Source organism: Mobula hypostoma, chromosome 11 (genome assembly GCF_963921235.1).
Source record: "Mobula hypostoma chromosome 11, sMobHyp1.1, whole genome shotgun sequence".
In the NCBI taxonomy this organism is placed as follows: domain Eukaryota; kingdom Metazoa; phylum Chordata; class Chondrichthyes; order Myliobatiformes; family Myliobatidae; genus Mobula; species Mobula hypostoma.
In genome coordinates, this window is record NC_086107.1 from 79,885,860 (window position 1) to 79,912,863 (window position 27,004).

General features: G+C 44.1%; 1 protein-coding gene across 1 annotated transcript in view; it reads left to right on the forward strand.

The window, feature by feature from the left end:
• ncf4 (neutrophil cytosolic factor 4) overlaps positions 1-26,010 on the forward strand; it is a 106,264-nt gene extending 80,254 nt beyond the window's left edge. The window contains exon 8 of the mRNA XM_063062333.1: positions 25,835-26,010. Within this exon, the coding sequence (XP_062918403.1) occupies positions 25,835-25,876 (42 nt within the window). The 3' untranslated portion in view covers positions 25,877-26,010. The remainder of the gene's footprint in view (positions 1-25,834) is intronic.
• The last annotated feature ends 994 nt before the right edge of the window (positions 26,011-27,004 follow it).

Sequence of the window (27,004 nt, forward strand, 5' to 3'; positions counted from 1 at the left end):
AACAGCTACTGAGAAAGTGCAATGCAGGTGGACAGTAAAGTGCATGAAATAATGAGGTCAGGAGTCCAGTCAATCGTCTTATTGTATGATCTGACTCTTCAAATGTTCTCAATCTTTATTACTTTGTTGTTTATTATTATTATTTATTCTTGTATTTGCACAGTTTGTTGTCTTTTGCACGCTGGTTAAATGCCCAAGTTGGTGTGCTCTTCCATTGATTCTATTATGAATTTATTATGACCACAAGAAAATAAATCTCAGGGTCGCATATGGTGACATATCTGTACTTTGATAGTAAATGTACTTTGTACTTTGTGTAAAAACAGAGTAGAAGCTGTTGTTGAGCCTGCTGATGTATAGATGGATTAGAGGTTGAATCTGGCTACCTGTCTTGAATTGCTGATGTGCTCACTGCTAAAATGTGGCAGGAATGATACTTTTGAACATTATAAGATGAAGGGGTAAATTGGTTTACTATTATCACATGTGCTGAGGTACAGTGAAAATCTTTGTTTTGCATGCCATCTGTACAGATCATTGCATCACATCAGTGCACTGAAGTAATACAATTGAAAACAATCGCAGAATGCAGGCTAAGGTGTTACAATTACAGAGAAAGTGCAGTGCACGGTCATAGTGAGGTTGATTGTGAGGTAAAGAGTACATTTATTTGCTCCAGAGGGTCCATTCAATAATTAACAACAGCAGGATAGAAGCCATCCTTAAGCCTGATGGTACTGTACATGCATTAAGGGTCTTGTACCTTCTGCTCAATGTGAGGGAAAGAAGAAGGAATTTTCTCCTTCCCATGCATGTGCAGACATAGAGATATAGAGCAATACAGCACTGATACAGACCCTTCAGCCCAACTCTTCCATGCTGTTCTCCCAGCTAGTCCCATATCACTCCAAGCCCAGCCCCTCCAAGCTCCTAACCAAGTGCTTTTTGAATGATACAGTTGTAGCTGCCCAGTTATTAACTTTTGAGAGAAAATTCAGCTCTCATTAAAGCAAAATGAATTTCTGAAAACATAATTCCATTTTGCAAACTGGTCTGTCAATTGACGTGACTTCCTTGGGGACCGTTTAGAAATACTGGTGTTTGAGTAAATCATGTTGCTGCAGGTGATAAATGTTTAATGTTTTCCTACTGCTGGAAAAGTGATCCATTTTCTGGTGACAGCATTGAATTTCCCAGGTCTCCTCAGGGCAGCAGTCTTAGGCCTAATCATCTTGAGCTACCTCACCAATTACCTTCCTTCTGTCATAAGGTCAGAGGTTGTGATGCTTGTCAGTGGTTGTTTAGTTTCCTTCGAAGCTCCTCAGCATGTACCTTTGTTCAAAAAGACCTGGATATGTAGAACATCGCAGTCCAGCACAGAATAGGCCCTTTGGTCCATGAAGTTGTGCCACACAATTTAAACCAATGACTCCTTATTAATCTCATCCCTTTTCCCTGCAGCTTGACCATATCCCTCACTTCTCTGCATATTAATGTGCCTATCTAAGGGTCTCCTAAATGCTTCAGTACTGTCTGCTTCCACCACCACCCTTAGCAATGTATTCCAGGCACCCGCCATTCTGTAAGAATAAAATTGTCTTGCATATGCCCTGTTGCACTTTTCCCTCTCGCCTGGGTCAAATAGTAACTGAGTAATGGTGCCCCAGGGTCAGGGTGATACTGGGTCAAGGTGCATTGTACTTTCCCCCTCTCACCTTAAATCCATGCCCTGTAGTATTACATATTTCAATCCTGGGGGCAAAAAATTATACTGGCTATCTACCTACGCCTCGCATAATTTTATAAACTTTTATCAAATCTCCATTCCGTCTCCACCATTCCAGAGAAAACAGCCTCAGTTTACTTATAACACATCCCCTAATCCAGGCAGTATCCTGGTAAACTCTCTTCACAACCTCCGCATCCTAATTGCAATGAGGCAACCAGAAATGAATGCAGTACTCCAGATGTGGCCTCATCAGAGATTTGTGACTCTTAAACTCAATGGCTCGACTAATGAAGATTGTGCCAAATGAGAATGAAGAGCACACTATTTGACTTCTTTACCACCCTGTGTATACCAACTGATATACAGAAACTGGCTGGTATGAGGCAAGTCGTATTTTGCATCACAGGTGTATGTAATGACCATCTCCTCCAAAGGAATCTAACTATCTGCTGTTCACAATCAATGGTATCACCATCACCTTATTCAAATTTATTTTTACACGTACATCAAAGCATGAAGCATAATGCTTTGTTTGCATTAATAACCAACTCCCTAGGGTGTGCTGTGGGCAGCCCTCAAGTGTCACCACACATTCCAGCATCAACAGAACATGCCCATGTTGCTCGGCAGAACAACATAGAACACAACAGGCAACAAAACAATGACAGCCAAACAAGCCCCTTTCCTCCCTTTAATATTAAACCCTTTGACAATGAAACTTTCCAACAGTTCAATCTTTATAGTTTCTCTACAGTGAGGGCCCTTTAGTTTCATTTGCTTCTCCACTTCCAAATCTTGTCCTTGTTCCCAAGTTTTATGTGTTTTGAGAGCCAACAGGGTTATAGTTTGGAATGCTGGTGGGGGTGCATTTGAAACTCCTTTAGTTGAGTGCTGTGGACAGCGGCCAGTTTCAGAAAGCTATTGACAATACATGTACTTTATGTACATTCTGGCTCCCACAGAACTCTGTACGTTCCATGAGGAAAGAGCATGAGCTATTTCCATTAAGAAGGTAGTTGACAGCTGTGGCAGATACACAACAGATCCTGAACTATCTTGTGTCACAAAAATAACAAGCAGACTTTCAAACCATCAAGTATCATATTCAGATACATGAGGGTTCTGCTGATTAACATTGTTTAAATATTTGGCATGCAGGATATCATGATAATGTCATTCCAAGCCAGAGTGACAACTTCTGCACATGGAGAATTAACCGAGCTCCTTGGGCTCAAGTGTAGGGTGATGTAATTGGTGGAAATGTACAAACCCCATTTCCAGAAAAGTTGGGATATTTTCCAAAATGCAATAAAAACAAAAATCTGTGATATGTTAATTCACGTGAGCCTTTATTTAACTGACAAATGTACAAAGAAAAGATTTTCAATAGTTTTACTGACCAACTTAATTGTATTTTATAAATATACGCAAATTTAGAATTTGATGGCTGCAACACGCTCAACAAAAGTTGGGACAGAGTTAAAATAAGATTGAAAAGTGCACAGAATATTCAAGTAACACCGGTTTGGAAGACTCCACATTAAGCAGGCTAATTGGTAACAGGTGAGGTATCATGACTGGGTACAAAAGTAGCGTCCATCAAAGGCTTAGTCTTTGCAAGCAAGGATGGGTCATGGCTCACCCCTTTGTGCCAAAATTCGTGAGAGAATTGTTAGTCAGTTCAAAAGGAGCATTTCTCAATGCAAGATTGCAGAGAATTTAGGTCTTTCAACATCTACAGTACATAATATTGTGAAAAGATTCAGAGAATTCAGAGACATCTCAGTGCGTAAAGGGCAAGGTCGGAAACCACGGTTGAATGTGCGTGATCCTTGAGCCCTCAGGCGGCACTGCCTAAGAAACCGTCATGCTACTGTGACAATTATAGCCACCTGGGCTCGGGAGTATTTCAGAAAACCATTGTCACTCAACACAGTCCGTCGATGCATCCAGAAATGCAACTTGAAACTGTATTACGCAAGGAGGAAGCCATACATCAACTCTGTGCAGAAACGCCAGTGAGTTCTCTGGGCCCGAGCTCATCTCAGATGGACTGAAAGACTGTAGAACCGTGTGCTGTGGTCAGATGAGTCCATGTTTCAGCTAGTTTTCGGGAAAAACGGTCATCGAGTCTCCGTGCCAAAGATGAAAACGACCATCCAGATTGTTATCAGCGAAAGGTGCAAAAGCCAGCATCAGTGATGGTATGGGGGTGCATCAGTGCCCACGGCATGGGTGAGTTGCATGTATGTGAAGATACCATTGACTCTGAGGCATATATTAGGATTTTAGAGAGACATATGTTGCCATCAATGTGACGTCTCTTCCCGGGACGTCCATGCTTATTTCAGCAGGACAATGCCAGACCACATTCTGCACGGGCTACAACAGCGTGGCTTTGTAGACACAGAGTGCATGTGCTTGACTGGCTTGCTGTCAGTCCAGATCTATCTCCTATTGAAAATGTATGGCGCATCATGAAGAGGAGAATCAGACAACGGAGACCACGGACTGTTGAGCAGCTGAAGTCTTATATCAAGCAAGAATGGACAAAATTTCCAATTGCAAATCTACTACAATTAGTATCCTCAGTTCCAAAACGATTAAGAAGTGTTATTAAAAGGAAAGGTGATGTAACACAATGGTAAACATGCCTCGGTCCCAACTTTTGTTGAGTGTGTTGCAGCCATCAAATTCTAAATTTGTGTATGTTTACAAAATACAATTAAGTTGGTCAGTAAAACTATTGAAAATCTTTTCTTTGTACTTTTGTCAGTTAAATAAAGGTTCACGTGAATTAATATATCACAGATTTTTGTTTTTATTGCATTTTGGAAAATATCCCAACTTTTCTGGAAATGGAGTTTGTACAAAATTCACAACCACCGACACTGTTGGAGTTTCATTTTAAGAGCCTGGTCTGACATGATGACATAATTACAAAAAGAGTTTTTAGCAGGTTTTGAGTTCAGATTTTTGGTGTTCAATAAATCAGTTGCTATGGCTTTTCTGAAACGTAAAGTGCTTCCACCATTTCATTTGCGAAAATCTCCCCAAAACTCTGGAGTGGGGGCATGTACCTTTGGACTCAGTGAACCATGCTGAGGGTCACCAGTTTGCATCCTGGGTGTAAAATACCTGGCTTTGATGGAGAAAGGGTAAAGTTAGGCCTTTCACCCTACATTTTGCTGACTCTTCAGAATCAGGATCCGGTTTAATACCATTGACATATGTTATGAAATTTGTTAGTTTGCAGCAGCAATACAGTGCAAGATGAAAAATTACAATACGTTACAAAAAAAAAACAAATAGTGCAAAAGAGGAATCTGATGGTGGAGGAGAAGAAGCCATGACTAGAACATTGAGCATTTGTGGTCAAGCTCCTGTACCTCCTCCCCAATGGTAGTAATGAGGGGAGAACATGTCCCAGATAGTAAAGATATTTATCAATGGATGTTGCCTTCTTGAGACACCACCTTTTGAAGGTGCTCTCAGTGGTAGGGAGGCTTGGAGCTGGCTGACTCCATAACCCTCTGCAGTCTCTCTGGATCAGTGCATTGTAGCCTCTCCATACCAGATGGTGATGCAACCAGTCAGAATGCTCTCCACTGTATATTTGTACAAATCTGCTAGAGTCTTTGGTGACATATCAAAGACTCCTAATGATTCTGCCATGGCTTCAGATTCTCAGAATTCAGATTTATCACATGGAAATGTACAATCAAATGCATCATTTGTATTAACCACCAACACACCTAAGTATGAGCTGGGTGCACTGGCACACACTCCAACACCAACATAACGTGCCCACCTTGCCTGGTAGAACAGCACAGAGCACAAGAGGCAAATATCCTTACATGCTGAGGCCCGGTGGCAACTCTCAGACACTACCTCATACCTACTCCTTGAGGAGAACTCCACTCCACACCACCAAAAATCTGTCTCTGACACTATCACTGACCTTATCCACTCTGGAGAACTCCCTACTATTGCCACCAAACTCATAGTTCCCTTACCCCGCACTGCTTGGTTCTACCTCCTACCCAAGATCCAGAAACTGGACTGTCCGGGTAGGGCTATTGTCTCTGCCTGCTCCTGCCCTACTGAACTCGTGTTCTCATCTCTTGACTCAATTCTATTTCCCCTTGGTTCATTCCCTTCCCACCTACATCTGCGATTCTTCTCATGTCCTTGATCTCCTCAATAACTTCCAATTCTCTGCCCTAACTGCCACATTTTCACCATGGTGGAGGAGCAACACCTGAGATTTTGTCTGGGTACCCTCCAACCTGATGGCATGTATTTCAGTTCCCTTTCCAATGTGTCAATCCTCTTGTGCCAAAATGAGGTCACCCTCAGGGTGGAGGAGCAACACCTGAGATTTTGTCTGGGTACCCTCCAACCTGATGGCAGGTATTTCAATTCCCCACCAGCCCCCATTCCCCACTCCGATCTTCTCACCCACCTATTACTTCTCCCTGGGTCCCCCCTTCCCTTTCTCCTATTGTCCATTCTCCAGTCCTATCAGATTCTTCCTTCTCCAGTCCTTGACCTTCCCCACCCACCTGGTTTCACCTGTCATCTTCCAGCTGGCCTCTTTTTCCCTCCCGCCACCTTCTAAATTCAGGCATTTCGTCCCTTCCCTCTCAGTCCTGAAGAAGAGTCTCAGCCCGAAATGCTGCCTGGCCTGTTGAGTTCCCCCAGCATTTTGTGTGTTTTGCTTTGGACTTCCACCATCTGCAGATTTAGATTATGAAGACACGTAGTCCTCTTTTATTGTCATTTAGTAATGCATGCATTAAGAAACGATACATTATTTCCTCCGGTGTGATATCACAAAACACAGGACAGACCAAGACTGAAAAAGCTGACAAAATGGCATAATTATAAGATATAGTTACAATAGCGCACAATACTATAACTTGATGAAGAAGTCCATGAGTACAGTAAAGTTCAAAGTTTCTCAAATGTCCCACATCTCACGCAGACGGGAGAAGGGAGAAAAACTCTCCCTGCCATGCTGACCAAAATCCAACTCTGAGTCATCCGAAAACTTCGAGCTCTGATCAGCTCTCCGACACCGAGTACTGAGCGCCATCTCTGTCCGAGCGATTCGACCTCCTTCTCGGTCGCCAAAAGCAGGCAAGGCCGGGGATTTTGAGGCCTACCCTCTGAAAGATTCCCGACCACACAGTAACGACAGCAGTGAATGGGCGTTTCCAAAATTTCTCCAGATGTTCCTCTGTGCTTTCACATCCATTCTCCATCAAATCAGAATTGTCCACGGCCCCTATTTAACAGATACGACATCATTTTTCACTGAAGGGCTGCGCACACACGGGCACGCCACCATCTTCTCCTCTTTTCTTGTGTTTTTAACTATCTCTATAGGGCCCCTGCAATTTCTGTACTTGCCTCCCTCGGGATCTGAGGGAAAACCTTGTCTGGCCTTGCGGATTTATCCATCCTAATTTTCCTTAAGGCAGCAAACACTTCCTCCTTTGTAATCTATATAGGGGCCCATGTCTACTGTAATCTGTATAGGAGCCTGTGTCTGCTGTAATCTGTATAGAGCCTGGGTCTGTTGTAAATAAATCTTTCGTAGCAACCACACCTCAGTGTATGTGTGCACATGACAATAATCTCAGTTTGAATCCTCTTGTCTTCCTGACCTTCCTATTCCACATTCATTTCTTTTTTCTTCCAAATTACAATAAGTTTGATGTTCTTTATCCTAATATTTCATAGAATGAGGACATTCAGCTCATTCAGTCTCTGAGAGAGATAACCTCAGCTCCATTCCCACTTATGAGGGGTGATTGATGAGTTCATGGCCTAAGGTAGAAGAAGTCAATTTCAACATCATCCCCTCCTACATTTACACACTTAGTCCAGCGGTCGTGGAGCATACGGATCCCTTCTTTGTAGAAGTCGGCGTCTTGGACCTCCAGAAAGTGGTCCACAGCAGAAGTGATTGATAAATTCGTGGCCTACAGTAGAAGGGGATGAGTTATACATCACATGCACATGCAGTTCAACTCTTTGAGTGATTATGCAGAAAATTTGAAGTTGATTTTCTCTTGTTTGTAAGTTAGTAGGTTAATTGGTCATTGTAAGTTGTCCTGTGATTAGGCTCGGATTAAGTTGGGGATTGCTGGGTAGTGCAGCTCAAAGGCCAGAAGGGCCTGTTCGATCAGTATCTCTAAATAAATACCACCGCATCACCCAGCTCCGCAGCATTCGAGCAAATGATGATCCTTTTACGTGTGTCTTCACCAATATTTCTCTCTTTCTCACTGTTGTCCTCCTGCAATAGGGCATTCACTGTGGCAACACAGGCATCTTCCCAAAATCCTTTGTGAGAATCATTAACAATTTATTGCAAGAAGTCCCCGCTACATATAAAGAAGAGAGTTCTGTGGTCCACCGATTGAGATGTGTCTACCATGATATCCACAGTTGTGAAATTAGGTGAGTGTGAGCAAGTTCATTCATTTGAAGGGGTAAAACAAAGGAATGTGGCTGCTTTACATTGCTTCTCGGTACAAGATCATTTACCAATCGGGCTATCAGAATCAAAATTGGCTTTCTTATCATATGTCATGAAATTTGTTGTTTTGCATAGCAGTGCAATGCAATACATAAAATTTACTATAAATAACCATAAGAAATATGAATATATTACACACATAAATATGCAGTGCAAATTAAGAGCAAAAATAGTGCGGCAGTGTTCCTAGGTTCATTGTCCGTTCAGCAATCTGATGGCGAAGGGGAGTGTCATACTTTGGACTGGTCACCGGGGGTGGGGGGGGGGTGCGCGTGGGGTGCCTGAGTCCTTCAGGCTCCAAACATCCTCCTTCCATGATTACTTGTTGATTATTTTCACCTGTGCCTTGTTTTAGTCAAGGGCAGCTCTGTCTTATTTTGTTTCTCTGGTTTAGTTGCCTTTGTTTTGGTTTGCCTTTGCTTGGTCTTGAGTTTACTCTGTGCGTGTTCTTGAGTTCACTACTAGCCAGTCCTTTAGTGAAGGTTCTTTATTCAACTCCATCCTTGTCTCTGGTCTACTCTGCACTTGGCACCACCTGCTCTTTGTCTCTCCTGATAGTCCATGGTTTAAAGATACTGAGCTTCACCATAACTACCCTGGTTCAACCCAGACTGGAAACCACTCCTTATTAAAGCAAGGAGTAGACCCCACCATCTTGTTCCAGCCTGTACCAGATATTTGCAATTCATCCTGGCCTTTGATCGATCAAACCTCACTCTCAATTTAGGGAGTTGGGTTCTGAAACTCCACGCCCTGACTTGTCTCCACTTCACACGCCCAAACTCTGTTTCAACATGCCTTGACCTCGCTGTGACCATTTCTCAAACATGTCTCGACCTCACTCTGACCATTGCTCGAACATGCTCGACCTTGCTCCGACCCCTTCTCGAACATGCCTTGAGCTCACTCTGACCATTTCTCGAACATACCTCGATCTCACAGTGACCACTTCCCGAACATGCCTCGACCTTGTTCCAATCACTTCCCGAACATGCCTCGACCTTGTTCCAATCACTTCCCGAACATGCCTCGACCTCGCCTCCACTTTGCATCACACCCACATGCCTCGACCATTGAGAAAGCCTCACATTCACTAGCCTCTTCATTGTTTGTGCTGATCGTTTACCATAATTTATTTTACAGAAAAAGTGTTGTTAATAAAATAGTTAGTTGTATTTCTTGCTTTGGGAACCACCAGTAAGTTGTTGCCCACCTTCTGTAGTGCCATCTTAAACTGGAATTTACCTTGAACTTTGAACTAAGTTAACACAAGTGAGCACATGATTACACAAAGACGAGGAAATCTGCAGATGCTGGAATTTCAAGCAACACACGTAAAAATTGCTGGTGAACACAAAAGGCAGCATCTATAGGAAGAGGTGCAGTCCACGTTTCGGGCCGAGACCCTTTGTCAGGACTAACGAACGGTCTGTCCTGACCTGACGAAGGGTCTCGGCCGAAAACGTCGACCGTACCTCTTCCTATAGCTGCTACCTGGCCTGCTGCGTTCACCAGCAACTTTTATGTGTGTTACATGATTACACATTACTGTTTGAGGGGGGAGCTTCAAAAAAATTTAATTGCCCGTAAACTGCTTCAGGATGCAGTGAAAGGAAAGACAGAAATGTCTTTTAATGAAAACAGAGGGGGTTATTCATGAGCTACAGCACTGAGACCAGTTAAAGATTAGTTTTTTTTGTCATATGTACGTGAACATTAAAACATTGAGTGAAATGAGCTGCTCGTGTGAGGGAAGTGCTGGAGGTAGCCCATAAGTGGGACCACACTTCCAGTGTGAACACGGCAACACTTTCTAACCCTAACTGCTACGTCTTTGCAATGTGGGAGGGAACCCACCTGGCCACAGGGAGAATGTACAAACTCCTTACAGGCAACAGGGGGAATCGAACTGCAACCTTACAGCCGGCACGCTGGAAGGCATCGCAATAACCGCTTCACTACCATGATGCCGAGTTGGTTACCTGTGCTGAGTCCTGCCCGTCTTCATGACTCTGGTGTTAGAGATCGGAAAGAACCTATATCACTGTAGACATACGGAGTGTTGGTGAAACATTGTACTCACTACATATTTACTATTGCAGGGATATCTATTTGGAAAATGGTGTCTCCCTACAGCCGGAATATACATTCCTCTTCTCCTTGATGAGGTATGGTATGCATAGGCAAACAGCCGTGACTCAACAGCCTCCTTTTAATAAGAATTCTTTGGGTTGTTGCTTTATTTTTCTCTGCACTCATTTGCTGATGGTGAAGTGCTCAAGGTTGGTGGACATTTCTCTAACAGCTGCTCCCATTGGTTGACAGCTCAAGGGATCCATTCTATTACCATGGAAATCACCTCAAGTCGTTAAGACAGAGAACAATAGGCTTTTGATTGGTAAGGAAGTATAAAGGTTATAGGGAGAAGGCAGGAAAATGAGGTTGAGATTTAAAAGATGTTAGAAATGATTGAATGGCAGAGTAGATTGAATAGGCTGAATGGCCTAATTCTGTACCTACAGCTCATGGTTTTATGAGGGATGGTAACACCCCCCCCCCCCACATAAGCTTCTCTCTCCACCTCCTTCATCTTTCACCATCAGAGTCATAGAATCATAAAGCATGAAAACAGGCATTTCAGCCCAATTCATCCATGCTGATCAAAAGTCCCATCTGAGCTAGAACCAGTTGCCATGTTTGGTCCATATTTCCCTGAGCCTTTACCATCCAAGTACACGTTAAATTTTGTTAATGTACCTGCCACAACCTCTTCCTCTGGCAGCTCATTACGTATACTAACCACCCACTAGGTGAAAAGGCTGTTGCTTTGGGTCCCTATCAACTCTCACTTTAAACCTATGCCCTTCAGTTCTTCAAAGCAACACACAAAATGCTGGAGGAACTCAGTAGGTCGGGCAGCATCCTGGAGGAAATAAACAGTTAATGTTTTGGGCCGAGACCTTTTATCAGGACAGGAAAGGAAGAGGGAAGAAGCCAGAATCTGTAGGTTTTCATTCTCCAACCCTGGGATAAAAGGCTTTGTACATTCACCCTATCTACCCCCTTGTGATTTTATACAGCTCTATAAGATTGCTCTCATTCTCCTATGCTCCAGTGAAAACTGATGTAACCTGCTCAACTTCTCTCCGTAACTCAGTCATTTGAGTTCTAACAATTTCCTCATAAATCTCCCCTGCGCTCATTCCAGCTAATGAAATCTTTTCCTACAACAGGTGACTAACAGTGAACACAATTTCCAAGTGTGGCCTCACTGAGAAGGAACTATGTTGGCAAGCTACCTTTCTTTATCACTTCAACCAAAGCAGAGAATTCTGTCCAGATGCAGGATCTCGACTCAAAACACTGTCCATCTCTCTGCCTCCACTGATGCTGCCTGAGTTCCTCCAGAACTTATTATAAGCACAAGAAATTCTGCAAATTCTGGGAATCTTGAGCAACACATGCCTAAGATGCTGGAGGAACTCATCAGGTCTGGCGGCATCTATGGAAAGAGAAGCAGCCCAGTTCTAGCATCTGCAGTCTTTTGTGTCTCCAAACCAGAAAATGCTGAAAACACTCAGCAGGTCATGCAACATCTGGGGAGAGAGGAATGGAGTTACTGTCTGCAGCCAATGGAACTTAAAAGAAACTTTCTGATGGGGGATCGTCAGCCTGAAGCATTAAGTTTAGTTTCAGATTTCCAGCTTCTGCAATATTCTTATTTTCAGTGATTTCAACAGCCGTGAGGTTGCAACTCTATAAAACTCTGGTTAGACCACCCTTGGAACCCAAGAAGAGCAGCGTGAGCTGCCTCAATGACTATCGTCTGGTAGCACTCACATCTACTGTGGTGAAATGCTTTGAGAAGTTGGTCATGGCTAGAATCAACACCTAGAATCAAGAAGGACCTGGACCCACTACAGTTTGCCTAAGGCCACAATTGGCCAACAGCAGACACAATCTCAATGGCTCTCCACACAGCCTTGGATCACCTGGACAATGCAAATACCTATTTCAGGATGCTGTTTATTGACTATAGTTCGGCATTTAATACTATGATTCCTACAGTCCTGATTAAAAAGCTACAGAACCTGGGCCTCTGTACCTCCCTCTGCAACTGGATCCTTGACTTCCTCAACAGAAACCACAATCTGTGTGGATTGGAAGTAACATCTCCGCTTTGCTGGCAATCAACACTGGCACACCACAGGGATGTGTGCTGAGCCCACTACTCTACTCTCTCTATATCCATGACGGTGTGGCTAGGCACAGCTCAAATGCCAACTTTAAATTTGCTGATGATACAACCATTGTTTTCGGAATTTCAGATGGTGATGAAAGGACATACAAGAGTGAGATACCATTTAGAGTAGTGTTGCAGCAACAACCTGGTATTTAGTGTCAGCAAGACCAAAGAGCTTATTGTGGTCTTCAGAAAGGGTAAAATGAGGGAACAGAAGCCAATCTTCAGCGAGGGATCAGAAGTAGAGAGAGTGAGCAATTTCAAGTTCCTCGGTGTCTATATCTCTGAGGATCTAACCTGGATGCAACATATGTATGCAACTAAAAAAAAGGAAAGACAGCGACTATATTTCATTAGGAGTTTGAGGAGACCCGAAAACTTCTACAAATGCACCATGTAGAGTATTCTGACTGACTGCATCACTGTCTGGTATGGGAGGGGCTACTGCACAAGATCGAAGTAAGTTGCAGAAACTTGTAAGATTAGTTAACTCCATCATGCGTATTAGCCTCTGTAGTATCCAAGACATCTTCAAAGAGTCCATCATTAAGGACCCCCACCACCCAGGACATGCCCTTTTCTTATTGTTACCATCAGGAAGTACAGAAGCCTGAAGGCACACACTCAGTGATTCAGGAATAGCTTCTTCCCCTCTGCCATCCAATTTCTAAATGGATATTGAACCCGTGAGCACTACCTCACTGCTTTTTATTTCTGTTATTTTGCACTGCTGATTTGAACTTAACTCTTTTATAGATATGTAAATACTTAATGTAACTCAGTTTTTTTCTCTACATCTATTATTTATCACGTACTTCATTGGACTGCTGCTGGAAAGTTAACAAATTTCATGACGTATGCTGGTGATATTAAATCTGATTCTAAATATGGTGTTCAGTTCTGATCACCTCACTATGGGAGGGATGTGAAAGCTTCAGAGAGGCCGTATTGGATATTTACCAGGTTGCTACTGGATTAGAGAGCATGTCTTATCAGGATAGCTTAAGTTAACTAGGCTTTTCTCTGGAGCAAAGGAGGATGAGAAGTGACTTGCTAGATGTATGCAAGATGATATGAGGCATATTTTGAGCAGATAGTCAGAGACTTTTCCCTGGGTGGAAGTAGTTAATACGAGGGGGCATAATTTTAAGGTGTTTGGAGAAAAGTATAGGGGGAATGTAAGACATAAGAGTGATGGGTGTATGGAACACCCTGCCGGGGGTTGTGGTAGAGGCAAATACATCAGGAACATTCAAGAAAACAACAGGAATACTGCAGATGCTGGAAATTCAAGCAACACACATCAAAGTTGCTGGTGAATGCAGCAGGCCAGGCAGCATCTCCAGGAAGAGGTACAGTCGACGTTTCAGGCCGAGACCCTTCGTCAGGACTAACTGAAGGAAGAGTGAGTAAGAGATTTGAAAGTGGGAGGGGGAGGGGGAGATCCAAAATGATAGGAGAAGACAGGAGGGGGAGGGATGGAGCCAAGAGCTGGACAGGTGATTGGCAAAGGGGATATGAGAGGATCATGGGACAGGAGGCCAGGGAGAAAGACAAAGGGGGGTGGAAACCAGAGGATGAGCAAGAGGGACAGAGGGAGAAAAAGGAGAGTGAGAGAAAGAATGTGTTTATAAAAACATATTATTCTCCGTAACTTCCGCCACCTCCAACGGGATCCCACCACTAAGCACATCTTTCCCTCCCGCCCTCTCTCTCTGCTTTACGCAGGGATCGCTCCCTACGCGACTCCCTTGTCCATTTGTCCCCCCCATTCCTCCCCACTGATCTCCCTCCTGGCACTTATCCGTGTAGCAGAACAAGTGCTACACATGCCCTTACACCTCCTCCCTTACCACCATTCAGGGCCCCAGACAGTCCTTCCAGGTGAGGCGACACTTCACCTGTGAGTTGGCTGGGGTGATATACTACGTCCAGTGCTCCCGATGTGGCCTTCTATATATTGGCGAGACCCGACGCAGACTGGGAGACTGCTTTGCTGAACACCTACGCTCTGTCCGCCAGAGAAAGCAGGATCTCCCAGTGGCCACACATTTTAATTCCACATCCCATTCCCATTCTGATATGTCTATCCATGGCCTCCTCTACTGTAAAGTTGAAGCCACAATCAGGTTGGAGGAACAACACCTTATATTCCGTCTGGGTAGCCTCCAACCTGATGGCATGAACATTGACTTCTCTAACTTCCGCTAATGCCCCACCTCCCCCTCGTACACCATCCATTATTTATTTTTATACACACATTCTTTCTCTCACTCTCCTTTTTCTCCCTCTGTTCCTCTGAATATACCCCTTGCCCATCCTCTGGTTCTCCCCCCCCTTGTCTTTCTCCCCGGACCTCCTTTCCCATGATCCTCTCATATCCCCTTTGCCTATCACCTGTCCAGCTCTTGGCTCCATCCCTCCCCCTCCTGTCTTCTCCTATTATTTTGGATCTCCCTCTCCCCCTCCCACTTTCAAATCTCTTACTAAGTCTTCCTTCAGTTAGTCCTGACGAAGGGTCTCGGCCTGAAACGTCGACTGTTCCTCTTCCAAGAGATGCTGCCTGGCCTGCTGCGTTCACCAGCAACTTTGAGGAACATTCAAGGAACTCTTAGATAGGCATATGGATGACAGAAGAGTGGAGAGCTATGGGGTTAGACTGATATTAGAGTAGGTTAAAAAGTTGGCACAATATTGTGGACCAAAGGTGCTGGGCTGCGCTGAAGAGTTCTATGTCGATGATCATTAACATTGAATGCAACTGAATTGGGTCTATAATAATTAATGATCACTGATATTGAATGCTACTGAATTGGATCTATGATAATTATTGATCACTGACATTGAATTCTACTGAATTGAGTCGATGATAATTATTGATCACTGACATTGAATGCTTCTGAATTGGGTCTATGATCATTATTGATCACTGACGTTGAATGCTTCTGAATTGGGTCTATGGTAATTATTGATCACTGACATTGAATGCTTCTGAATTGGGTCTATGATCATTATTGATCACTGACGTTGAATGCTTCTGAATTGGGTCTATGGTAATTATTGATCACTGACATTGAATGCCACTGAATTGGGGGAGTCTGTTAAAGGTTAACCACATTGGCATGTTCAGAGAAGTGAGGAGGAAGGTTCCCTTCCCTGCAGGAAATTAATAAACTAGTGCTACAGGATAAAAATCTAACATTTACTGTATCTCTTACTGAGGATAGATTTCTCTAAAATCAGAATTATTTGATGACTTGTATTTAAATCGCCCAGCTGTTGAGGTGGGATTTGAACAGCTTTTTGGATCAATGGTCCAGAACTCTGGCTACGAGCCAAGTGACTTCTGGCTACCAAGGTCAAAACTGAGTTTATTGTCATATGCACAAGTGCTGCATTGATGAAGGGTCTTGGCCTGAAACATCAACTGTTATTCCTCGCAATAAATGCTGCCTGATCTGCTGAGTTCCTCTAGCAGTTTGTATGTTCCAATGTAAACTTGCAACAACATCAAAGGTACAACATTCCTGCCAAAAACATAAATTATACAAAATTATGCAAGAAAGAATGCAATGAGAGCAAATAAAATAACGTCGATTGTAGAGCATAATGTGGCAGATTGCTAATGTTGTTCCGTTGTTTAAGAAAGGCTGTAAAAATAAACCAGGAAATTATAGATCAGTAAGCCTGATTTCAGTGGTGGGAAAGTTTTTGGAAGGTATTCTAAACGACCAGATATATAAATATTTGGATTTGGATAGACAGGGCCTGATTAGGGATAGTCAGCATGGCTTTGCATGTGGTAGTTCGTGTCTAACCAATCCTATAGAGCTTTGAGACCATAAGACCATCAGACATAGGAGCAGGATTAGGCCATTTGGCCCATTGAATCTGCTCTACCATTCAGTCATGGCTGATCCTTTCTTCCCCTCCCACCCCCTAGCCTTCTCCCCATAACCTTTGATGTTGTGTCCAATCAAGATCCTATCAAGCTCTGCCTTATACACCTTATGACCGGGCCTCCACAGCTGCCTGTGGTAGTAAGTTCCACAAATTCACCGCCTCTGACTAAAGAAATTTTTTGCATCTCTGTTTTGAATGGATGCCCCTCTATCCTGGGGCTGTGTCCTCTTGTCCTAAACTCCCCCACCATGGGAAAACCTGTCCACATCCACTCTGTCTAGGCTTTTCAACATTTAAAAGGTTTCAATGGGATCCTCCCTCATCCTTCTAAATTCCAGTGAGTACAGACCCAGAGCTACCAAACGTTCCTCATATGATGAGCCTTTCATTCCCAGAATCATCCTGTGAACCTCCTCTGAACTCTCTCCAATGCCAGCACATCTTTTCTTAGATGAGGAGCCCAAAACTGTTCACAGTACTCAAGGTGAGGCCTCAACAGTGATTTATAAAGCCTCAGCTTCACATCCCAGCTCTTGTGTTCTAACCTCTTGAAATGAATGCTAACATTGCATTTGCCTTCTTCACCACTGACTCTATCTGCAAGTTAACCTTCAGGGTGTTCTGCACAAGGACTTCCAAGTCCCTTTGCATTTCAGATTTTTGATTTTCTCCCTGTTTGGAAAATAGTCATTTATTTCTACTACCAAAGTGCAGGACCATGCATTTTCCAACATTATATTCCATTTGCCACTCTTTCCCATTCTCCTAATCTGTCTATCCTTCAGCAGCCTACCTGTTTCCTCAACACTACCTGCCCCTCCACCAATCCATATCAGCTTTTCAAGGAAAGTTGATGAAGGCAAGGCAGTGGATGTTGTCTACACAGACTTTAGCAAGACCTTTGACAAGGTCGCGCATGGGATGTTGGGCAGGAAGTTTCGTCCACTCGGCATTCAAGATGAGGAAGTAAATTGGATTAGACATTAGCTTTGTGGGAGAAGCCAGAGAGTGGTAGTAGAAGGTTGCTTCTCTGACTGGTGGCCTGTGACTAGTGGAGTGCCACAGGGATCTGAGTTGAGTCCATTGTTGTTTGTCATCTATAACAACGTTCTGGATGATAATGCAGTTAACTGGGTCAGCAAATTTGCCCGTGACATCAAAGCTGAGGCTGTCACAAACAAGGGAACATCTGCAGATGCTGGAAATCTGAGCAACACACACAAAATACTGAAGGACCTCAGCAAGCCAGGCAGCATCTAGGGAGAAAAGTACAGTTGATGTTTCGGGCCAAAACCCTTTGGCAGGACTGGAGAAAAAAAAAGCTGAGGAGTAGAATTAAACAGTGGGGGGAGGAGAGAGAGAAACACCGGATGATAGTTGAAACTTGGAGGGGGAGGGATGAAGTAAAGAACTAGGAAGTTGATTGGTGAAAGAGACAGAAGGCCAGGGAAGAAAGAAAAACAAGGGAGGAGCACCAGAGGGAGGTGATGGGCAGGCAAGGAGATAAGGTGAGAGAGGGAAAAGGGGATGGGAAATGGTGGGGGTGGGGGGCATTACCAGCATTTGAGAAATCGATGCTTATGCCATCAGATTGGAGGCTACCCAAATGGAATATAAGATGTTGTTCCTCCAACCTGAGTGTGGCCTCATCACAACAGTGGAGGAGGCCATGGATGGACATATCGGAATGGGAAATGGAATTAAAATAGGTGGCCACTGGGAGATCCTGCTTGTTCTGGCGGATGGAGCATAGATACTCGGTGAAGCTGTCTCCCAATCTATGTCGGGTCTCACTTATACACAGGAGGCCACTCCGGGAGCACCAAACACAGTAAATGACCCCAACAGACTCACAGGTGAAGTGTTGCCTCACCTGGAAGGACTCTTTGGGGCCCTGAATGGTAGTGAGGGAGGAGGTGAACGGGCAGGTGTAGCACTTGTTCCGCTTGCAAGGATAAGTGCCGAGAGGGAGATCAGCGGGGAGGGACAAATGGACCAGGGAGCAATCCCTGCAGAAGGCAGAAAGTGGGGATGGAGAGGGAAAGATGTGCTTGGTGGTGGGATCCTATTGGAGGTGGCAGAGGTTTTGGAGAATTATGTGCTGGACGCAGAGGCAGGTGGGGTGGTAGGTGATGACAAGGGGAACTCTAACCCTGATAGAGTGGTGGAAAGATGGGGTAAGAGCAGAGGTGTGTGAAATGGAAGAGATGTGGTTGAGAGCAGCATTGATGGTGGAGGAAGGGAAGACTCTTCCTTTGAAAAAGGAGGACATCTCCTTCATTCTAGAATGAAAAGCCTCATCCTGAGAGCAGATGCGGTGGAGACGGAGGAATTGAGAGAAGAGGATGGCGTTTTTACAAGTAGCATGGTGGGACATGCTAGTCCAGGTAGCTGAGAGAGGCTGTGGGTTTGTGATAGACATCAGTGGATAAGCTGTCTCCGGAGATAGAGACAGTGAGATCGAGAAGGTGAAGGGAGGTGTCAGAAATGGACAAGGTAAATCTGAGGGCAGTATGAAAGTTGGAGGTAAAGTGGATGAAAGGTGGATTGAGGCTGTAGTGGACAGCAAGGAAGACAATCAGAGCTTACAGTGGGATTTGGACCCATTGGAAAAATGGGCTGAAAATTGGCAGGTGGAATTTAGTGCAGACAAGTGCACTTCAGTAGCACCAACCAGGGTAGGTCTTACACAGTGAGTGATAGGGCACTGAGGAGTGAGGTAGAACAAAAGGATCTGGGAATACAGATGCATAATTCATTTAATGTGGTGGCACAGGTAAATAGGGTCGTAAAGAAAGGTTTTGGCATGTAGGCCTTCATAAATCGAAGTATTGAGTACAGGAGATGGGAATTTATGTTGGAGTTGTATAGGACATTGATAAGGCCTAATCCGGAGTATTGTGTGCAGTTTTGGTCACCTACCTACAAGAAAGATGTAAATAAGTTTGAAAATTTACAAGGATGTTGCAGGTCTGGGGGACCTGAGTTATAAGGAAAGGTGGAATAGGTGAGGACTTTATTCCTTGGAATATAGAAGACTGAAGGGAGATTAGAGGTATACAAAATTATGAGGGGTATAGGTAGGATAAATGCAAGCAGGCTTTTTCCACTGAGGTTGTGTGGGACTACAACTCAAGGTCACGGGTTTAGGGTAAAAGGTGAAATGTTTAAGGGGAGCATGAGGGGAATCTTCTTCACTCAGAGGATCATGAGAGTGTGGAACAACTGTCCATGCAAGTGGTGCATGCAAGCTTGGTTTCGAAGTTTAAGATGTTTGGTTAGGTATATGGATGGGAAGGTTACAAAGGGCTATGGTCTGGGTGTAGGCCAATTGGTCTAGACAGTTTAATAGTTTGGCATTGGCTAAATGGGCTGAAGGGCCTGTTTCTGTGTTGTACTTTTCTGTGACTCTACTTTGCTTTTGGATACCTTGAAGTGGGTGAAAGTATATGTCATTTTCAGGGGAGCAGAGACCATAAGACATTGGGGGAGAATGAGGCCATTTGGCCTATTGGGTCTGCTCTGCCATTCATACATGACTGGTTTAGTTTCACTCTCAACCCCATTCTCCTGCCTTCTCACCATAATCTTTGACTCCCTTACTAATCAAGAGCCTATTTGAAGATGTTGAATATGTGGAATTCACAGCAATCTGTGGGAATGGTATTCCACAGATTCACTGTCCTCTGACTAAAGAAATTTCTCTTCGTCTCTCTCCTAAAGGAATGTCCTTCTATACTGAGGCTGTGCCCTGTGGACAGCACTGTGGTTGGGTGCTGCTGACATTAAAACGGCTCCATCCTTTCACAAGCATCTTGACCTATCACTATGCTTATGCTCTTTCCAACATGATCCACTTCAGCAAATGCAAGTGTCTTTAGCATTGTGATGGTTATGCAGCTCACATGATTATGCCCTTGCAGTAATGGCTGCAGACATAGCTCACTTTCATACATGATTATGCCCTTACTGTAATGGCTGCAGACACAGTTCACTTTCATACATGATGACACCTTGATCAATGATTGTTGGCATGCCTCAGGTTTGCACAGAGATTTGCCCTCACCAATATGGCAGCCAGCACCCACTTTGGCACAAGTTATCATCCTTACAATAGTGGAGTCAGCCCTTACCAAAATGGTGGCATGGACAGCTCATATTACAATGCGTGTGAAGGAGGTGTCCACGGTGCCAAAACAACTAGAGGAGCAGAGTTGTTGAATCCAGCATTGTAAGGTTCAGATATTACAGTTACGGTGCTGTCTGCTTCAGGACGATGAAACTTTGATTACAGGGTGGAAGAGAATAAATGTGCCATGAATTACCTTTACAACAATCAGTACCATGTTATACTTGGACCAAGAACCATAATATCTAATGTTTTGAATAGGAAATTAATTTTCCCCAAAAGGAATTCCAGACTTGAATAAGGAAATGTTTTTGTGGCTTCCACTGTGTACTCGACAGGCATGGGCATTATACCAAATGTGCTGATGTGTCAGAAGTTTTTAATGTTTTTAGAATCAGAACACTGGCATGTATCGTGAAATATGTTGCTTTGCAGCAGTACAGTGAAATACATTGAAAAATAATGTTACAATAAGAAATATAAAAAGAATAAATTAAATCAGTCGTGCAAAAAGAGAGCAAATAGTGAGGCAGTGTTCATGGGTCATGGACTGTTCAGAAATCTGATGGTGGATGGGAAGAAGCTGTTCCTAAAACATTGAGTGTGTGAATTCAGACTCCTGTACAGCCTCATTGATGGTTGTATTCTTATGGAGGCTGCGGGCCCTTCATGAAGGATGCTGTCTTTTGAAGGTGCCCTCGATGCTGGGGAGTGGGGGAGGGGGAGAGGGGGGCTCATGCCCATGATAGAACTGGCTGAGTTTACAACCTTCTGCAGCTTTTTCTGATCCTGTGCATTGCTGCTTCCATACCAGGCAATGATGCAACCAGTCAGTATGCCTGCTTTCCACTACAATCCATTACAACACAGTAAGTGAGCAGAATGTTCTTTGATTTGGACATGGAATGGACAGTTAAATTGAAATGAGTTAAAATGGCTGTAACATTGAACAAGACCAGGACTCTGTTGGGTCCTTGCCAGTTACTCATGAGAGATCACTGTCAAATGTAATCACTTTGAAAAGTGTGTGGGAGTCACAAACTTAATCTTTTCAGGGAGCAAACACTGCCTGAGACCTGGTGAATGGATTGGTGGGGTTATCCCACTGGATGGGGATTCAGCACTGAGTCCAGAGGAGGTTAAATGCAGCAACAATCCGTACAGCCCAATGCAACAAACACAAAATGCTGGAGGAATTCTGAAGGTCAGGCAGCATCTATGGAGGGAAGTAAACAGTCGATGTTTCAGGCTGAGACCCTTCACTGGGACTGCCTGCCCTGCTGTGTTCCTCCAGCATTTTGTGTCAGTTTTGCAAGCTTTTCTGCAGGATCTCTTGTGAGTACCTCCAGCAGATTGTTTGCTACTTTCATTTTTCCTCTCTGTCTGCCTCCATCTATCATTTAACTGCCCCTGTCTCCCATCTGCTACCCTCCCTTACTTGGGGGAAGCAACACTCACAACACGCTGGAGGAACTCAGCAGGTTGGGCAGCATCCGTGAAAACGTTGACTGAGCATTTCCACGGATGCTGCCCGACCTGCTGAGTTCCTCCAGCGTGTTGTGAGTGTTGCTTTGACCCCAGCATCTGCAGAGTATTTTGTGCTTACTTGGGGGAAACTGTCCCTCTTCATTCACTCTTCCTCAATCCACCAATCACCACAGACTCTTATCTCTTCTCTCCCTCCCTTCTCCTTATATTGGCTATTTCCTGTCCCAGTGCTTTCAACCTGAAACATCAGCGATTCCTTCCTCCTTCGCAGATGCAGCCCGACCCCAGATTACCTCCTGGAGATATTTGTTGCTCCATATTGCAGTGTCTGCAGTCTCCCGTGTCTCTTTGGAAGATAAATCAGGGCTGCATGTGGTGCAGTAGTTAGCGTAACACTATTACAGTGCAATGAGTGGGGTTCAATTCCGTGGCTGTCTGTAAGGAGTTGGTATGTTCTCCCCATGACCACGTAGGTTTCCTCCTGGTGCTCTGGTTTCCTCCCACGTTCCAAAGACATACGGATTAGTAGGTCACGTGGGAGGTGTGGGCTATGGGACTGGAAGGGCCTGTTCTGGTGTTGTATCTACACAGAATTAAAAAGGAATGGAGAGAACTGTAACCTCCAATGCATTCTGTCCCCAAACAATGCAGGAACATCAGGAAATCACTGACCTGTGAGCACTGTTGTTCGAACTTTCTGAGACTCGAACAGTGTGACAATATCTAACAATGGTATCACAGTGGCTCAGTTCCCTGCTCCTGATTCAGCGAATGGACGTGCGGTCCAGAGACGGTCAGTGCCGCTGAGTTATGAACTGCAATTATTGGGCAACACACACAAAATGCTGAAGGAGCTCAGCGAGGAAGGCAGTCCCTCCAACAATTTGTGTGTGTTGCTCAAGGTTTCCAGCACCTGCCAACTCAGCGGTCAAAGTTCAAAGTACATTTATTATCAGAGTATGTACACATTATACAACCTTGAGATTCGTCTCTGACAGGCAGCCGCAAAACGAAGAAACCCAAAAGAACCCATGTGAAAAATAGATTGTCAAACATTCAATGTGCAGAAAATAAAAACACATCATGCCCAGCAAAACAAAACATAAAGCGATAAAAGAACCCACTAAATAAAAGACCGTTAAACACCCAAGGTGTAGAGAAAAAACATTGTTCAAGCAGTAACTGCAGACAAATAGCGTTCTGAACTGAAGTCCACAGAGTCTCATTGTTCAACATAGTTGAGCACAGAACCGAGTCACGGAGCAGTTATCAGAACCGGCCCGTCCCTCACACTCAGCTCTGACACCGTGACCATTCCAATCAGAACTGGCCCATCCCTTGCTCTGAACCCTGACACCGTGACCTTTCTAATCAGAACTGGCCCATCCCTCGCCCTGAGCCCTGACACCATGATCTTTCCAATCAGAACTGGTGCCTGAATCTCTGTCCCAATATTGGATACGCTCGTGGGCCAAGGCTCCACAGCCTCGACTCAGCCTGTAACCGACCTCTCCGATTCAGCATGGCGCTTAAGTCTCCATCCAAACGTCAAGTTCACTCACCTCAGTATGATCTGGGGCCTGGACACCTCCACCTCAATTTGGCCTGATACTGATCTCTCCGATTCAGCGACGGGCCCGCTACCTCGCGCTGCCTTGGTCCTGCCACATCAATTGCCTCAAAGTCCAAAAGGAAGTTACAGACTATGAATCTGCACAGATGCTAATAATCTGCGGGATCAAGAGGAGATCACACCACCAGGTTCACGGACAATTATTACCCCTCAACCATCAGGAAGAAGGTATAGGAGCATCAGGTCTCACACCAACAGATTCATGGACTGTTATTACCCCTCAACCATCAATCAGGCTCTTGAATGAGTGTAGATAACTTCATTCACCACAAAACTGAACTGATCACTGAACACAACTGTTTCAAGGACTCCACAACTCATGTCCTCAGTTTGTTGTTCAGTCATTTAGTGGAGTCCAGCTCTTTATGACCCCATGAACCACAGGGTCCATAGGGTTTTCATGGCAATGATACGGAAGTAGATTGCCAGGCCTTTCTTCCACACAGTTATCGTTGCTGCCCAGGTTGGGACCCGGCTGGGTTTGAACTCAGGAACATCTGCATTGAAGTCCAGTGCTGATGCCACTACACTGCCAGCCGGCCTGTCCTCAGTATTATTTATCCATCTATCTATTTATTTAAGCATTTTTATTTATACAATTTGTCTTTTGCGCATTGGTGGTTTGTCAGTCTGTGTGTATGTAGTTTGTCATTAATTCTGTTGTATTCCTTTGTTCTCCTGTGAATGCCTGCAAGAAATTTAATCTCAGGATAGTATTTGGTGACATATATGTACTTTGATAATAAATTTACTTTGAACTTTGAACTTATGTTAATGTATTGGTGTTGGTTTACTTTTCTCACATGTACCAAAATAGATGATCGAATGGTGGAGCAGACTTGATGGGCTGAATGGCCTATTCTGCTCCTATGGTCTTATAAAGCACAGTGACAAACTTGTCTTCATACAGATGCATTGAGGCAGAACAATGTAAAACAATAAATTCAGAATAAAGTGTAACAGCTACAAAGAAAGTGCAGTGCAGGTAAACAATTAAATTAAGATCAATATGAAAGAAAGAAATCTGGAATAAAAGCATGGACCATCCACCCTGCTTCTGGCTTCATCTGCCTATCATCTTCTCCTTAGCTGGATCCACCTGTCATGTATCAGCCTTTGCTTCAACCCTCTCTCTCGCCTCCTTACCCTGGTTCTCTCTCCTCTACAGTCTCAGACCTGAACCAGGGTCTCAGCCTGAAATATCATCTATCCCTTTACCGCAGAGGTTACTGCTTGTTCTGAGTTCTAATTTTGTTTACGTTTCAGAGACCGGCATCTTCAGTCTCTTTTGTCCTGTTCACTGGTGCCTCATTTTGCTCACTGTGGAAGAAAATTCTGTATAAAGGGTTAAACTATCTGAGTGCTAACACCCTTTAATTAACAAACCAGCTATCTAGTGTTAGCCTTTAAGCAGCAGGGCATAACACAGCTGCATTAGCTAAATCAACAACCTATTTCTGTGAATTGTGGAAATTCTAAAAGCTGTGGGAGAAGTCAGACTGTCTCTTGACTGATGTTTCTCACATTTTGTAGAATGTGATAAATTACACAGGATTAATGTATAGAACAAGGCTGTGACTATTGCTCTTTGGAAGACTGGCGATTGCACTATTAGCAAGTCACATCTTTCCTTATTTACCAACGAAGGTACTCTCTCGCCTCTTCAAAGTCCCTGTCCAAATTACTTGTGACCAACTTTAATTGAAACTCCTTAGCAAATTTTTCCCTGACACCCACTGTGTCCTACAATGACTGCAGGGCCTCAGCACTGATGGTCAGTTCTAAACTGCCCTCTGAAACATCCTGACAAGCCATTGAGTTCAAAGGGAAACCAGAGAAGATTGATAAGTGCTGGCCTCCCAAACTGTGCCCAAAGAGTACAAAAGACCAAGGCTCATGGATTCTTGAAGTAAGATATGTTGCTCATTGACTTATTACGACAGGAAAGGCCATTCAACATGCCAGGTTCATGCTAGTGACACACACACTTTGCCATTTTCCCTCATAACCACAAGAGATTCATCAGATGCTGGAAATGCAGAGGAATTCAGCAGGTCAGGGGTTGATGTTGTAGCCTGAGACCCTTCATCAGTACCCTATTTCCCTCACCTGTAACTTGCTGTTTCCAGCATTATTATTTGTGTTTTCTTACATCCCAGGACCGAGTTTGCAAACGAGGCTATCGCCCTGAACTACCGTGACCCAGAAGGAGATCTGGTCCGCATCACAGACAACATGGATGTGGAACTGATGGCGCTGGAGGCAGAAGAGAAGCCCAGGGTCACTAAACCAGACTTTGCCCCATGGCAACTGCATGTAACAAGGAAGGACGATCTGTCTGTGTACAACACCCACCTGTGAATATGTTCCCACTTACTGCTATGATAAAGGGTCAGTTATTTTGCAGAACTATAAAATGGAGAAAAAATATTATCAGGACCTTTTATTAAAGATGAATTCAGATGTTTTGCCTGCATTTTTGATGTCCCTGTTGCTTTTATATATTCTATTTAATTTTATCCTACTTATATGTAAGGGGTTTCTTCTTTTATGTTACTGTGTAGTCTAATTAAAATGGCTTCTTTGTTATGTTATAATTGAAGTGGCTTCCTTGTTATGTTAACTGCTGAGAAAGTGCTCCCGCTAGTAGTTTGCTTGGATCATGTCACTGATAAGAGGATGAACAAGCCAATTGGGATAGATGTTATTCTTTCTGTGTATCTGTAAGTTAGTGTGATGTGCGGGTTTTTGGGCAGAAGGCGGGAGAGAGAGACAGAGGATGGACCAGGTGCTGTGAGTCCGTTAACGGGATCGGACCCCGAGCTGGAGTCTGAGGTCCAGGGTTTCACCAAGGAAAGGAGACGGAGATGGATTCGTGTGGAGCATCTGGTCGACCACTGTGGTTAGTCCCAGACGGCAGGTCGAGGTGGTCCGAGGGGTCACAGGGTGAAGAAGGAGGGTCCTGAGCTCCAACTGTTTGTGCACAAAGAGATTGAACTTTGATAAGTGTGTTGCCTTTTATTTTCCTTTTATATTTTATTCACTATTAATTATATAGGTCCAGTAATATCTATAAACTGTAAATCTTTTAATCGTATCTGGTGTATTGTCTGTTATTTGGGCGGGGTGGGGTACATCACACAGCATCCACACAAACTATTACCCAGTTTGGCGGAGCTGAGTGCTGTTTCCCTAGATGACAGCGAGCTGAGTGACCCTGACGCTGACCGGGGGGGCTACATATAGATAACAGTATGGAACAAGCCCTTCCAGCCCACCTGGCTACCCACCTATTTAACATTAACCTAACACAGGGAGAATGGACAAAC